Source organism: Stegodyphus dumicola, chromosome 3 (assembly GCF_044657685.1).
Source record: "Stegodyphus dumicola isolate Sdum_Otavi_A_Nest chromosome 3, ASM4465768v1".
Lineage (NCBI taxonomy): Eukaryota > Metazoa > Arthropoda > Arachnida > Araneae > Eresidae > Stegodyphus > Stegodyphus dumicola.
Genome location: NC_140770.1, coordinates 242378535 through 242395521, shown reverse-complemented (window position 1 = coordinate 242395521; position 16987 = coordinate 242378535). Strand labels below are relative to the sequence as shown.

At 32.3% G+C, this 16987-nt stretch overlaps 1 protein-coding gene across 1 annotated transcript in view; it reads right to left on the bottom strand.

Annotated features, from left to right (window-relative positions):
- Nucleotides 1–16987, bottom strand: part of SMC3 (structural maintenance of chromosomes 3) — a 198663-nt gene that overhangs the window by 133072 nt on the left and 48604 nt on the right. The window contains exons 5-7 of the mRNA XM_085813974.1: nucleotides 11213–11292; nucleotides 11018–11096; nucleotides 5709–5941 (exon numbers count right to left, since the gene is read on the bottom strand). Coding sequence (XP_085670100.1) covers nucleotides 5709–5941; nucleotides 11018–11096; nucleotides 11213–11292 — 392 coding nt within the window. The remainder of the gene's footprint in view (nucleotides 1–5708; nucleotides 5942–11017; nucleotides 11097–11212; nucleotides 11293–16987) is intronic.

Sequence of the window (16987 nt, the reverse complement as noted above, 5' to 3'; positions counted from 1 at the left end):
TTGAAATATATCGTTATCTTCTCATAACAATCTACTGCTTTAGATTATTATCACCCTTTATGGTTGGTAATTATAGTTAACTACTCGTAACAAACTTGAGAATTTCCTTTTCAATAATGCATTTAATTACTCTATTCTACATTTTTAATTATCACTTGAATTTTTTATTAAGATTATTTTATTTGATTTTCCTCAAGAAGAATTTTAAAAGCATATATATTCATTTAAAAACTTTGGTGAAAACATGACATTTAAAACCAGATATATGAAACTGACACAGGAAGCAGCAAAAAGTGGAAGTTGAGTTAACTTGCATGGCCTCCGGCCACCCTGAAAATACAGCCTCTGAACTCGTTTCTGATTGGTCACTGCTTTACATGCTTAATGCCCAACCACATTGGTGTGAATTGGCCTTAAATCATACAATGACAAATTTCTTTTAACACAAATTTCATTTCTTAAATAATATAATGTATACAATCATTTCAAACTGTTCGCTGCATTCTTATCATTAGGAAAAAAATTCTAATAATTCATTTCTGCCAATTGCTATCACAGCCATGCTGCTTTCAAAGCAGATAATGGCTATCAAAACAGCACAAAATAAATATACAAATGTATCAAAAAATAATGCTCTCTGCTTTTTCTCTCACCTATTTCAGGCATTTCAGCTTCTGTGTAGTAATTTCCTTTGCTTCACAACAATCATTATCCAATCAATGTCTTAGAAGATTTGCTACTTTTATTCAATTTTATTCAGTTCTCGAATGGCTTAGTAACTGCTGAAAAAACCCATTTCAAAAATGAAAATCGCTTCCACACAGGGAGGTCTTTCAGTTTGGGAAAGTGTTTTAAATTAGGGGAAATTTTGGTTACTGACGTTAGGTTCTCTGCTACTAGTTAGGAGACTTGTCAAAATTTTCTCATGTATGGGTATCTTAAAAATTCATTTCTCATCCTTAAGACAAGTAAATTTTATGCAATTTGTCAAAATGTTTACAACCACTTACAGTAACATGCTGCAGTTAACACTTTTTTCACATAAAACGTAATTATTTGTTATAATTCTTTAATAATTCTAGGCAGAGATCCGCATTTATTTCACCAGAAATTCAGCATGTTGAAATTTTTTAGGTTGCAGGAAGAATGGACTTCACTGGATTGACAATAATTTCAAAGCTGGCCAGAGCTTTTAATTCCTGTTTTGTCAGTTGCCATTATTAAAAATGGAAATTCTTCACCTTCATTATCAAATATACATTTCAATAACATTGCATCAAACCATGAGAGGTCAACAACACACAGGCTTTTCCCTGCAACAAAATTTCTGTCAAAATACAGCATACTGATCCTGGTGAAATCACTTTACCTTGTGATATTTTCTGGCATGTTGCTTGACAAACTTCTTTCTCTTTAGCTTGGCACAAATATCACACTAGGTTAGGACTACTAGGTTATTTTGCACACCAGTACTTCTAAAATTTTTCATTCCTTAGTTCTGTGGCACCTTGCAGTTGAATCCGCTGCCCCGGCTCTTGTGCCAGTAGTACCTTAATTTGTTGATATTTTCGGTGTTCCTAATCTTCAACCATCATGTATATTTTACACATCATTCATGAAAGCACAGCAACGCAATGTAAAGTTGTACAACGATCCCCTACCTGATCATTATAAATTTCCTGCAGTTTAATATAAAATTTTGTTGGAGTTTAGCCCCATACATGTTCAGTAACTAGTAATCTCTCATTTTCTGAAGTCACAATACCTTCAGATTATTATCAGATTTATTTTCTGCACACAAATTGTGCAACCCTCAGAACTTTGTATATTTCCATATACCCTTTTTTATATATATTTCAGTTTTCAATTTATATTTCATTAATTTTTGCAAAGATTGCATTGTTTATTTTCTTTCTCATGTTTATTACGATTACTTTGAATTCTATTTCATAAATATGGCAAAGATTCGTTTCTGTTTATTACATTTATAAAAACAGTTTTGAATTAACATGCATGAAAGTGAGAGTATCGAGGAACACTTTACTCAAGTATATAATAAAATATTTTTACTACTTAATTTGGCAATATTAACTCTAGATTCCAAAAAAAAAATCCATTAACTTAATGGATATGCTACATGCAAAATGAATTCTTTATAGAACTCTACTTAATTTGGCTATAATAAGTCAAAATTTCTAAAAATCCATTAACTTACAGAACTACTCCATCTTAATTCATCTCTTTAATCTCAATGATTGAATTCAAACTCGAAAATTGCCAGTTTGGCATCATTATTCTTACTTGAGAAAAAGCCGAAACACCTTCACATTTATTAATTATTGTTAATTGAATGGAGGTTGGTTTGTCCCCTTGAGTAGTCAACCAACTTCCGATCAATGATGATAATTACTTGGTTTATTAATTTTCATATTAAAAGTTCGAATTTCTGTTTTCACGATTTAAATTCAAGTTTTCTTTTAAAATATTTTCGGGATTAAATTTCATACTTCTGGGTTGCTTTATTTAGATACATTCTACTAAATTTATATTACGAGATAATATAATCAATATTTCTTAGTAAATAAATTATTATTATCGTACTTTGAAGCTATTGCACAAGTATTAGGAAATTTATTTTGATTTCAATGAATTTCAGTTCATTAATTCAATAATATATATACAGTACAAAGACTGTAATCTGGACGCTCATTATCCGGAATGATCTATAATCCAGACCTCAAAGCCACAATCTTTATGCATATGCATAGAGAATGCGCGCATTGAAAGAAATTTTTAATAAAGTAAACAAATAAATAATAAGCTTTTTTTTATTTTTATTTATTTTATTTTTATTTTTATTTATTTATTTATTTATTTTTGTAAAATTTGATACCCTTTAGATCACAATTGCTCTTCATTTCATAAATTACGGTTTCATATATTTTTAAGTGTATAATTTCTGCATGCCATCTTACCAGATTTAAATTGAAAATCTATAATCCGGAAAAAATCCTAATCCGGAATCGCAGAAGCCGCAACAAGTCTGGATTATGGACTTTGTACTATATATATATTGTTGTGTGCGTACAGGTTCGTAATAGACTGCATACATAAGACACTTTTTTGCTTCCACAAGGTATAAGAAATATCATGGCAGCTGGATGAAAACTATATGAGGCCAGAGAGAGATGCCTTGCATTACATTGTGTTTAGCGTAAGTAGTTTGAAGTATTACTACTGATTGCCCTCTGTGATACTGTGAACACCTGTATGAGAATTTCTGTGGAAATTCTGGAAGGAAATGGTTTTTGGCACTTAATTTAAAATGTGGATACTGCAAGTAGACATACACGCTAATGACTGAGAAAAGACGGCTTTTACCACCAGACAAGGACTTTGGCAGCTTAAGGTGATGCCGTTTGGCCTATGTAATGCAATGGCAACATTCAAACACATCATGGAGACCGCGATGACAGGACTTTCCTATGGAGCCTGTCTGATTATACCTGGATGACTTCATTATCGTTGGGAAGAGTTTTGAAGAACATATCAAAAGTCTTAGAAAAGTGCTTCAGAAACTGAAAGAAGCCAACCTAAAGTTGAATCCCATTTCTAACACCAAAAGATGTGTGCATATGGGTTCGTAATAAATTCAATACACATAGGTTCAAGGAAAGCTTATAAAATTTGATTTTATGATAAGAAACACCTCAAAATTCTGCAATTTTTCACAGAAATTCTCATACAGGTAAGAATTCTCAAACTTTAGCAATGTAAAGCGCACCTGAAGAGAAAGCTAACCTGGAAATATCTCAGTTCACGTTCACCTAACAGCTCGCAAAAATAACTAAATAACTGACAGCAGGTGCTCTCTCCAGCCTTATATAATTTTCATCTGGTCGCCGAGACATTTCTAGTACCTTCTGCTTCTCGAAATTATTGGGAGGCAATATGAGGGTTGTGTTATGGTTACAGCTAATACAGTGATCAATAACATTTATTCCATTACAATACCCATTACGGTGACACAGGAAACACATCAAAATGTCATCAAGTTTGGCAACTTTGGGGTTGCTTCACATAAGTTAAATAACAAACACCAGATTAATCCCATATGATTGTTTTTCATTTTATAGTTGTAAAATAGCTCCTTTTTTATTTTTACTTAAAACTAGCTTAGAAATTTTTTTCTATAATTCAGCTTTGTGAAAATGAATGTAAATATATTCTAGAAACAGCAATAAATAACAGATACTCAACTTTTCAGAAAACCTTAACAGTAAAATCAGTTTCTGCAGTTTATTCAACAAAAGTAAATTTGCTATTGATACAACAATCACACCAAAGTAATTTCGCTGAAACATTCCTCTATTATCCTCTTAATCCCATTCATCAGTTCAGTTTTCAAAGATTTGGTTATGAACTTGCCGCAACCCCAGCCCCAATTTACCAAGAAATTGCAAAGAATAGACATATTGGATGTCAGTACAAGGACTATATCAGGCGTATATAGCATCACAGTTTGCAATGAAGAGATAAATATCAAAATTCAGTACATTAGTTCCACATCTAGAAAATTATCTATAAAAATTTATGAGCATAAGAAAAATGCTAATAGATTCTTTAGCAACCAATACAGCAAAACTGTATCTCCTTTATAAAATACTTGTTAAAACATCTTACCTTAGTGCATGAAAAGGAAAGCTCAAACCATCAACATACTTCAGTAAAAATGCAGTCTTAAAATTAGCACACACAGAAACTGCTATAAGATCATATTGCAAAAGAGACCTTTTTCCTTTACATATGCATGTCAGTTCTAAAAAAACATAGCAATCCTACATAAAACAACTATTTGCAAAGTAGCAATAAAAGAAGATGAATTTAGTTCAGCTGTTGATTCCAATTAATAAAGACATGGACTACTTGTGAAAACTCTTGACATTAATAATGTTTGAACTTGATTTTTTAGTGTAAATATAATTCATATTTTCCTTTAAATTATTCCTTATTGTAAACTAAAGAAATTCACTATCTACTTTGTCAGGACTTGTGTTTCTCTTGATTTGCTTTGGAAACATAAATGATCCTGAATCGGAACAAGGAGCTTACTCAAGCTATGTTCAAGAAGGTGTGAAGTAGACAACACAAGCAGGAAGGGTATACGAAACCCTTTATTTTCGATCTTTTACAGGATCTTCCGAACTTCGGAATACAGAGACCAACCACTTGTGGTCTGAACGTAAGAATATAAAAACTACTAACTAAAACTCTAACTAAAAAACTAACTTTGAATTAGTATACAAATGCCTAGCACTAAGACTGGCCTTTATTTAAAAAAGGTACGTATGTAGTACGCCGAGCTGCTTAAACTACAGTACATTTGCAACTATCAAGAGGGCTAAACCTCTGGCCTTAAAGGCAACCAGCAACCGAGTGAAAACTCGTAAAACTACAGTGGCAAGCGGCTTGCTTCCTAAAACTCCTTCTCTCCCTCGCTTGGCAAAAAGCCACAACTTAAGTACTTGAGCGTTAGCAAGACAATTTGCATAAACAAGTTAAAGCATTTAATTCTGGCCAGAAGTAGAAAATAAGAAGTGATAGTACAGTTTTAAAATAAAATAAACATTAGTAAAACTTAGGATACTTGCAACTTAAAAAGAACTCAATAGCATACAAAAGATAGATAGCATATAAAAAAATTATACCTTCGCATTTTATCCCACTTCTGATACTCTTTCAATTCTTCTTTCTCTTCTTCTAAAGTTTTTAGCCTCTCCTCAATGTATTTGAGGAGATCTTCAATTTTTTCTGTCCTACCAACAGTTTCTTTTAAAATGCTTTTACTCTCTTCTCTTCGTTCATCATACACCCGCGTACCTGCAACTTCTCTCAGCAATTTTAAACGCTGAGAGTCTGGAGCCGTTGCCATTTGATTTATCTAAATTGAAATAACAAATAACTAAAACACAGTTTTATTTCCTAAATAAGAAAAGATAAAATGTACAACACAAAAATTAATATCAAAGCAGTTATTTAAAAGTACAAAATGTTCATGTTTAAGTATAAAATATATAACACAAAAAATATCAAAGCACTTGTCGTTATTTGCAATATAAAAATTTATACCTTCAGCTATTTCTATTTTACAAGATATTGATGTAATATAATTAATATATAAACAGAAAAATTATACTGCTTCTTATATGTTATGATGTTTAAACACATCTTAGAAATTAACATATTCAAGCAATCCTATATACATATATGTATAATTTAGATCCTATATACGCTAATGAGCCACAACATGACCATCCCCACATTTTGCAATGAACTCATCTGGATGATATGAAAGGCACATGATTAAGTGGAAATAGTATTTAACTGCTGCTGGAGAAGGTAAGGAACCATTCTTACACTTACTTTTGCAAGTGATGGGGAAAGCTGCTCATCTAAGCGAATATGATAGATGGCAGATTGTAAATCAGAATGAATATCTCCAAAACTGCATGACTAGTAGGTTTTTCACAATCTGCCATTGTTTGCATTTATAAAAAGTGAATAAATGATTGTGACACCAGAAGTAGACACCAAGGTGTTGGACATCTACATGTCATCAAAGAAAAAGGACGTCAGAAACGGTCCCACTTGATACAGCAAAATCGTTGCCAGACAGTGGCTCAGCTGACAGCCCAATACGGTGCAGGTCTCAGTACAAGTATTCTGGAACACACAGTTCAGAGGACACTGTTGGACATAAGACTGTGCAGCAAACATCCAATTTATACTGACTTGACCCCACTCCACTTGACCAAGTGTCACTATCAACTATGCCTACAGTAGGCCTGAGAACATCAGGACCAAATCATGGATAAGTGGAAGACAGTTGCCTGGTTGGGTAAATGGCATTTTCTCATTCATCATGTCAATGGTCGTGTCAGGATTCACAGTCTTCCAGGCAAAACAGTGCTTTCTCCCGTACAGCAGGCCATAAACAGGCTGGTAGTGGCGGCATTATGCTTTGCGTGACCCTTAGTTGTACTAAAACAGACCATGAAAGCAGCACACTATCCGAACATAATTGTGGATCAGTTGCAACCTTAAATGGCACCTGTAACTGCCGATTTAACATTCTCACCCTTACATAAAAGCATAAATGTTTCAAAAACACCATGGAATTTTAAGAAAGCATACTGGAGGAATTTTCTGAAAGTAATGAATGTCGTGCTTGATCCCAACAAAATTGATTTTGGAGCAAAAGTCAAAACCATTTCCAAATATATTGTAAGCAAGATAATTTTTTGTATTACAAAATGTATTCCAAGAAGGAAGATTAATGGCTACAGATGCTTCTGGTCTGATGAACTTGAAATGATGAAAAATAAATGAAATAGGCTAACGTCAGGATTTGGCAAAAACAAACTGCTTTGTTTAAGAAGACTTTTCTCTCAGACAGATCACCATTTGAAAACTTTATTTCTTAGATAAGCTTTCAAAAAGGGCATAAAAATTTCTCGCATAAAGTAAAAACAAAAATTAGAGACTGGTTAAATTAAAGACCTTCTTAGTGAATGGAATGTCTGTAACTTCAAGTAAAATAATAGCAAACACATTTGTGCATAATTTCTCCAATAGACAACATAAATCTGATTACTGTAGAAAGCAGATAAAATTAATTAAAGAAGGTATAAGATCCACTCAAAATAATTCTTCACAAATGCAGAACTCCCGATTTTTAGTTCTTCAATCACCATGGATGAAGTGTCTGTGGCATACAGCCAATTAATATCTAATAAAGCTTCGATGAAGATGCAATTCATGCTGAATTCCTTATACATTTAGGCACAAAAGTAACCCATACTATTCTGAAGTTTGTCCCAAGACCAATTTGTAACTTGTGCAACACTGATCAGGAAATGAATGCCTCATATCTAAGTCATTGTGCTTCATCTAATGCTGGATCACTCTGGCAGAGACACTCGGAGGCAAGACACAAAATAGATTTATATACAGTCAAAAGTCTTTAATCCGGACGTCCATAATCCGGAATGATCTATAATCCGGACCTCAAAGCTACAAACTTTCTGTGCATGCGTAAGCGCATGCCTTACGCATGTGCGTTCAATGTATAACAGATGGTATAGGCTAAACTAAAATTATCTAATTATCTATTTCAGTTAGTGTTGCAGATAGCGTTGTTCCTTAATCTTCTAATTGGATCCGGCTTATTATTTTTTACAGACTGTTAGAGCAATTTTATAAAAGTAAGCTTGAACTTTCGATTATGTCAAAAAGAATTTCCGATTCTGGAGCTGCCAAAGGATCTACAAAGCGAAACCATGTTTCAATGTCCATCACAAAAAGTGGAATTGCTTAAAAAAAATGGACAAAGGCATATCCTTTGCTTCTATAAGCATTCCAAAATCTGTTTATCATTTCACGCTGCTCTGCAAGGGGGGGGGTCGTGGCGCGCAACGAACTGGAAGTAGATCTGTCAGCACTATCCTTATCTTCAGGGCAGATGTTTTTATTTTATTCGGCTTATAATTCCTTACTAAATGCAGTATTTCATCCCGGTGTACTCCGTTCTTTGATATGATTTAAATCAAATTCCTCCTCGTTATAAATATCACGAATACACATCAAATAGTTTTCTGTTTGCAATTTTCTAATTTCGACTATGCATAATGTATGCTTTACGCATGCGCGCGTTGAAAGAAATTTTTAATAAAGTAAAAAAAAAAAAAATATTAAGCTTTTTTTTGCAAATTTTGATACCCTTTAGATCATAAATGCTCTTTATTTCATAAATTATGGTTTCATGTTTTTAATTTTATAATTTCTGCATGCCATCTTACCAAATTTAAACTGATGATCTATAATACGGAAAAACCGATAATCCAGAATCGCCGAAGTCCCGACGAGTCCGAATTAAAGACTTTTGACTGTATTATATTGTGGACTGTTCTTAGTTTAGTTGTTCTCTTCCATATTTGCTTATTCTATCTATAGGTGCCTTTGTAATATGCCATTAGAAATAAAATAAATTAATTAAATAACTATAATTTCAGCCTTTTTACCTAGCACAATACAGAAGGTTACTTTTAATAATAGTTATAATAACAATACCCATTTTTCTAAAAAGGAACCAATTCTTGACAAGAAATCGCAAGCAGTTATAGCAAGTGTCTAAATACAAAACCTCAGAGTGAAAAAAAAAAAAAATTAACAGTACACAATTGGTTGATCACCTGCTACTACCTCTAGGTTTATTTCCCAATAATTACAATGTAATTGTACAATAAATTATGCTAACTCTCTAAACAAAGATCCCCAAACCATTCAAACAATAGATGCAATGTCATTACGTAATACTCTGACTTTTTCTATAATACTAGTAAAATCTTAATTCTTATATCAGATTTGAGTTACAAAATGTCAGGGAAAATTATTGTTGAGGTAATACACCATGTCACCAAAAGTATTAAGTGACAGCCCATGATTTCACCAAAAAGTATTTATATGGCAACCCACAATATTGCCAAAAAGTATTTATATGGCAACTCCAGCATATGCTTTGCATGTGTTTGAGTACATACAGATTTATATTTTTGAAATCCAACAGTCATTTTTCTGACAAGTATTTCTTTTCACATTTAGTATATTCATTTTTCTTATAATGAGTCATAATGTGACAGTGAAGTTTGCCAACTGATGAAAAAGAATGCTTTGCATTTCTTCAGAAATATTAAATTTTGGCCAGCAATACAGAATGCAAAAATTTGCATTTTATGAAGTTGTACTTCTTAAACAATCAAATTTTCATGGAAATATAGTGTGAAAAATTGCAAGCAAATTATTAGGATGCAAATCGGAAACTGGTTAAAAAAAAAGGGGGGGGGTATGCTTCAAGAATAACTTTCTCATATATTTTCTCATAATATATGAGAAAAGAATAAGGTAAAAAAAAAAATAGATGGGACTTGATAGATGGCACTAAAATATATGTAAAGAAGAAACCCAAACAAATGCTTCTCTCCAAAGTCACTAAATAAGTCCGATCTTCCATATGAGGGTACAGGTAACCAAATAATGTCAAAATTGTTGCCAAATTAAGCTAAAGACAAATCACACAAACTAATTAGTCAATCAACAAAGCAAAAATATATACTAAAATACAATGTTTAAACATATATGAAAAGAAATATTTTAAAAACACTTAAGCTACTGAAATAACTATTCTTTTGATTGTCAAGACTTTTGTAATGCTTATATTTTAAGTTTAGATTAAAATGAAACGTTTTAAAATATCATGAACGATTCTAATTATACTGCATATTCAATAACAACATTCAAAATAACATGACATTCTAAACAGAATTAGATATAACTCTGTGTAATGTTTTTAGCATGTGCCTATTACTCTAATAAAATGCAAACTAAATAAAAACCTCTACAAATATACTTCATTCCAAAATAGTTTCATAACTATACTTTCGTTTTTATTGCAAAAATACTTCTGTTATATACTCGCTGTTGCATTGCTCATAACATTTATTTCCTTTTAAAACCATGCAGAACACGACAATACAATTAAAAGAAATAAGATAAATAACATTAATCCTATCTACCAAGATTTTTATTTAAAACATTAACTGACATAAACAGTTTAATGATTTTGCAGAGCCTAAAATTTATTAAATCTGTATGAAAACGAAAAATAAAATACATAAAAAATTATATAACTTTTGTGGGAAAAAAAAAGGAAAGAAAAAGAATGGAGAGACATATAAGGTTTTTTGAATAGAGAAACATATGGTAACCAGGTTTTTTGCTTAAAATGCTCAGCTAGGAGTGATAAAATACAATATCAAAAATTAATCTGATGTCTTTTCATGTTCATTTTTTTTTTTTTTTCCTTAATTTAAAACATGAATACAATATCCCTCTTTCTTAAAAAGAATTATCCAATAGCAAATCTAGAAATTAAAAACAAATAAACTGCAAAAGATCTTACTTTTCCCTGTTTAACTATGTAATAAGGATTACTCCTTGAAAATCCAGCACTCTCTAGAAGATTCATAACATCAGTCCGCCTACAAGAAAGTTAAAAACTTATAAAAACAATACTATTAAGGTACTTTACACTATATATTAAAAATTTGGTGTTATTAAATATTATGAAGCAAACCAAAAGAAAAAATACACATACGTGACCATTTTTTTGTTCAAAAAATATTGATCTTTTTTGGAGCCAATAACTCTCCTAAGAGAAACTTCATCTTTGTCTATCTATTAAAAAAGAGACAAAACAAATTACTAGCACAAAAACTGACAACAATTACACATAGAAGTTTTATCATAAATTATTTAACAATTAATTTTTACAATTTCTTATTAATACTGCTTATCAAATTTGTTTTAACATGAATCAATGGGGAACATAACTTGCATAATGTAAATAATTTATTATATTCTCTAGATCATTTAACAAAGGCACTACAAAAGAGGTCTGCAATCTCAAGAGGGCATATTTCCGAAATGAAGAAGTTCAGCCGGGAGGCTAAAATACTGATAAAAATAAATATATAATAATAAAATTAAAAATACAGTCAAATACCAAAAATCCACCAACTATGGAAATCCACGCAGGCTCTCAAAATATAAACATTTAGTCTATAAGTTCAGGAAACCACAACATGGACAATAAAATACTGGAGAAAAGTGAAATACTAACCAAATAATGATGTCATAATGGAAATAATTGCCAAATCAATAACATGATGGTAAGTTTCTCCCCTTCCCCTCCAATCTGCATCGAGGTAAAGAAGCAGATGACTTACTCAATTTCTCTTTTAAGATCATGACTCCGGTTGTATTTCCTGAGTTTTGTTATTTCAAAAGATCGTTTAGTGCTGCCATTTAGTTGTTTTATCTGGATTTTTGTAGATAAAATTTAAAATATTTTTAATTTCTGCCCTTCTTAATAGAATGGCAGGTTATATTGCTTGCAATGTTGAAAAACATAAACATGTTGTAATAACAAAAAAAGTACTGCAAAAAGTGGAAATTTTACAGTAAATGGAAAGAGGTGCTTCTCTCAGTTTATAGCAGGCATCGTATGGTTATTGCTACATGGATCATTTATGATATATGAAAAAATAAAAAAAGGCTGATGAAATGTTACAGCTAATGATTCTAATACTGGAATCCAAAATCAGACATCTTTGCAACAAGCAATATAGGTAGATCTCAATGCTGCCTTGTACAAGTGTTATTAAAGTTAGTTCCAGTAGCAGCAGAGTGATGCAGCAGCAGAGATCAATTTCAGGTCCACTCCTGAGAGAAAAAAGATTGATGTTGATTTAAAAATAAGAAGAGATGTGCAATTTTAGCAGCAGTTGCCTGAACAAATTTAAGCAGACGCAGTATACGCTATCAGAAAGCCTACAGAGGAAACCTTTCAGCAGACAAAGTTTCTACAGAGGAATTTACTGATGAATTTTCTGTGATGGTGGCAGAAGAAAATTTTAGCCCAGAACATTTATTAGCATTACACTATTTATCTTATCGCAAAACATTTATTAGCATTACATTATTTATCTTAGCCCAGAACATTTAGACTTTGCATGTAAAGTTTATAATCTTAGCCAATATTAACAGATTTTTAATATGGACAAGACTGGACTTTTTGGTGATGTTTACCAAGAAAGACATTACGACAAGCAAAGAAAGTACACCATCAGCTGTGAAAGAAGCTAAAGAAAGAATTGCTATTTTAGTATGCAGCAATACAGCTGAAACTTAACAAATGTAAGTCAATGGTAGTTGGAAAGAGCACCAATCCCAGAGCTCTAAAAGGAGTGAAATCCTTACCTATGAGTTACAGGAATAATAAAAATTCCTAGTTCACAAAACAACTTATGACTAAATGATTCATGGATTACAGTTAAAGAGGCTAGAGAGCATTGTAGCAGTATGAGATTCCAATTAAAGTACAAGATTTTACTATTATTAGAGATAACTCCTCTACAACCATTTTAATGTATGACAATGCTGTGGCTAATTTTTTGCCCCAAATGCTACATCATTGATCCAACCAATGAACCAGGGCACAATACAGTATTAAAAGCCACTACAAATTGGAGTTCTAAAAAAAGTTCTTTCAATGGACAATTATATTTCGTTTCGCGATTATAAAAAAAAATTTCACTATCAAAAACTTCATTTATTTGTTAGCAGAGTAATGGAATTCCGTTTCTCAAACAACATTAGTAAGTGGTTCGTGTAATGTATGGTCCATCTTCTCTGTTTATTGAAACTGAGAGCGAAGACAGTGAATTTTCTGGTTTTAGGGTGAATGCAGCAAAGACAATAGCTTCTATATTAAAAAGAAAAAACAAATGAGGTTTTGTTAGAAAAATATGATGAATAGATGATATGAGCCAATGCTAGCATATCAGACGATCAATGGGCCCACCAGCGGCCGAGCGGTAAAGTCGCTGAACACTGGTAGTTTGGTCCGAGGTTCGAATCCCACGAATGGGCTGACTGCATGGGCGTTTTTGTGGTTTTCCCCATGTGTAACGTGTATACGAGCCAGTTTCCCTTAGAAAGTACTCCACGAAAGCATCCCACCCTTTACGAAGATAGCCCTAGTGTGCTTTGCTATATATATTCTCTCAAAACACCAAATGATCAATGATAAAATTCTTTGCCTCTATTTTGAACTCAACACAGCAAGAAAACTATTCTGACACTGACACCGATAGTGAATTTGATAAGAGTGAAAAAATATACTTTAATAAAAGTTTGGAACATGGTGAAAAATATCTAAAATTTTTAGAACAGAGCTGTGTCATAGAGCAAGAAATTATGACTTTATGTAATTTAAAAAAAGCTTAACCCTCTGGCTGCTCAATTTGTAAACTAAAATCGCTTCAAAAAAATTTTTTTTAATTTTAAATTTATATATATTGGAGAATTGAAAAACACATTTTTCCTTTCTAGAAAATATTTTTTGATATAGATTTTTATCATGAGAAGCTAAGTTGCCAGAAAAACCAATTTCAGATGTCATCACCCCAAAAAAAATTTTTACACAAATTTCAGTCAAATTACAGTTAATTTCTATTTATTGCATAATATAAAAAGGTAAAATATATAAAATTTAAGAAAATATAAAGCAATGAGGGGAAAATATCTTAGAAATGCAATTTAGTATGACAGAATTCAAAACAGGGTTCAAGGCAAAGTCCAACTTCACAGTCTTTGCACCGGATTCAATAAATCTAATTAATAATTAATAATCAATCTAATTATTAATCTAACCAATAAATGTAATTAATAATTTAATTAAATAATCAAGATAATCTCTGAATATTTTCTAGCAGCCATTTTTGTAAGAAAAAAGCGGCAAAAAGTGGAGTGTGACCGGTAATACCACGTGCCTTCAAACGCCACAATTTAGTGGACAACTAACGATATCTGTTGGCCAAAGCATAAACTAAACATCTAATACTGTATATAATTTATTTCAGTGGTTAAACGGGGGAAAAAACGGGATGCGCTCCTCAATATAGGAAGAAAAACACATGCCCGCAGAAATCGTGGGATGAGCAGACTTTGCTACATTTGAGTTGCCCATGAAAATCGCGGGATGAACAGCCAAAGGGTTAACCTGGAGCACCCTTAAGTTTTAAAACAAACCTCTATCAGAAAAATGTTTAAAACATTTTTAAAAAATATTTTATGCTTCATTAATGTTCCTTATTTTCATATGTCTTTGCTGTATATATCTTTAATGTTTGTACATATCCTTATTTATTTCGAGTTTTTAATCTAAATACTATTATGAGTTATCTTTCTTCCCTGTCCTAAAATATGCAAAATCCACACAACCTCTAGTCCCAGGTATTGCGGATTTCTGGTTTTCTATTGTATATATAATTATATCAAAACAAAATTAATTTATGTAAATTGTAAGAGTTGTAACAGTTTAAAAATTTATTTTGTTAAATTTTTAAGAAAAAATGATGCTATAGCACATTGTTCATAAATAGTGCTGCAAGCCAAGGAAGCCAAGCAAAAAACTGCAAACTGTTGTCTTTGTGCAATTAAAATAAGTTACTCATGCATAAAAATTAGCTGAAATGAAATTACTTTGTTAGTACTAACCATTGCAATAGCAATGTTGTCTGTATTAATTCATTTTGAAAGGAACTTGTAATCTGCTTAAGCCTCAGAACATAAATCCACAAAACATCTTTACGTACGAGCACTGGTTACAGATAAAAAGATGAAAAACAAATGATGACTTAGCCAGGATTTAAACTCTGGGCATCTTGATTGTTAGCTGGATATGTTTCCAATTACTCCATAAAAGCATGCTAAAAAGCAGGGAAGAAATAACTTACATTCTCTTCCACTTAAAGGGCCAGTGGGAGAAACCAGATAGAGTCCACAGTCACCAAATCCTGGTTGTGATGAATAATCCGTATTTTAGTTCAGCACTACTTGTTACAACTATCGTTAGGTTTTCGAAGCAAGAACTACAAAAACCAATGATAGCTTTGCCAGGATTCAGACACCAGACATCCCAACTGCTAGTCGGATGTGCTTTCAATTACACCATGGTAGCATGTATAATGAGGAAGGAAATATCTTACAGCCTAGCACATCATGATTGGACAGAGTACATCAGAATAACAGGGACAGAAAATAAATATTTGGAATCAGATGTTTCAAGCAATTTAAAAATTGACTCATCTACTCATATAATATTGTATAGATATAACTTAGATACAGTTTTTGTTAAAAGTTTAACTGCACTATTAAAGCAATTCTTAAACTGGCAAAGATAAATTAAGATATTTTACTAAAATTATTCAATTACAATTATTAGTGTTTGTCGTCTAAATACCTAAAATTTAGAATTTAAATATCTGAACAGCTTTAGCACTAACTCCTGCACTAAAATAATGAGCTGCTTAAATTGCTTGTGAAACACATAAGGTATTACAAAAAACTGCGTCCAAATTTAATAATAAATATGAAATTGACTTTAACAAATAAATTATTTATTTATATAAATGATTATTGCCTTTGATTGTTAAAGTTCATAGACTAATTCAGGAAAAAAAAAAAAAGACAGCTTTCCCATTAAAGCCAGACCACCTTTATATAGAGAGAGAGTTGCCATAAAAATGGCAAAGGAAAGCAGGGTTGCCATATTCGGCGAGAAATCGCACATTTGGCGACAAAATTCACGATATGCCATGCACGAATGGAGAACCTTATGGAACAAATTCTTACCGGTTTAGCACAGAATGTTCTTGAACACAAGCCCAAAACTATGCAAACCCTGCTGGTACGCAGAGAGTGCGAGTCAGGGTGTCTCGAGTTAGTTCATGCGGAGTCGATCAAGTTGACAGACGAGCAGCGAGTGCCTAGTGGGTCGTCGAGTGCATCAAAGGAGTGTCTTAGAGTATCGAGGTTAGTGCATCGTCGAGAGAGTGTGTGTGTTAAGCTCCAGAAACAACTGAACCGAAGAGTCGGGAGCTATGCTCTGTATGTCGTCAAGTGCATCCCGAGTTGTATCATGGAGAGTATTGAGAGTAGGTGAAGTTCCAAGAACGACTGAGCAGTCGGGAGCTGTACTCTGGTGCTTTACAGCGAAGCTGTTTTCACTGTTATTGCCTGACAGTGAGAAAGCTATGTCGTTGATTGTTCCAGCGTCTTTAGATCTTCGAAGACTGTCAAAGTGTTTTGCAGCTGTCCCAGTTAATATTAGTAAATAAAGTGTGTTTCGATATTCCATCAAGTGCTGTCATCGTTATTCACTCCAAATCCATACGAACGTCAAGGAAGAAAATAATGTAACAACTGGCGTCAGAAAAAAAAAAAAAAAAAAAATACTATAACTCAGAATGCATATAAATTTATACCATTTGAAGAATTATCCAATTGTTGCCTCATGTTCTATTCA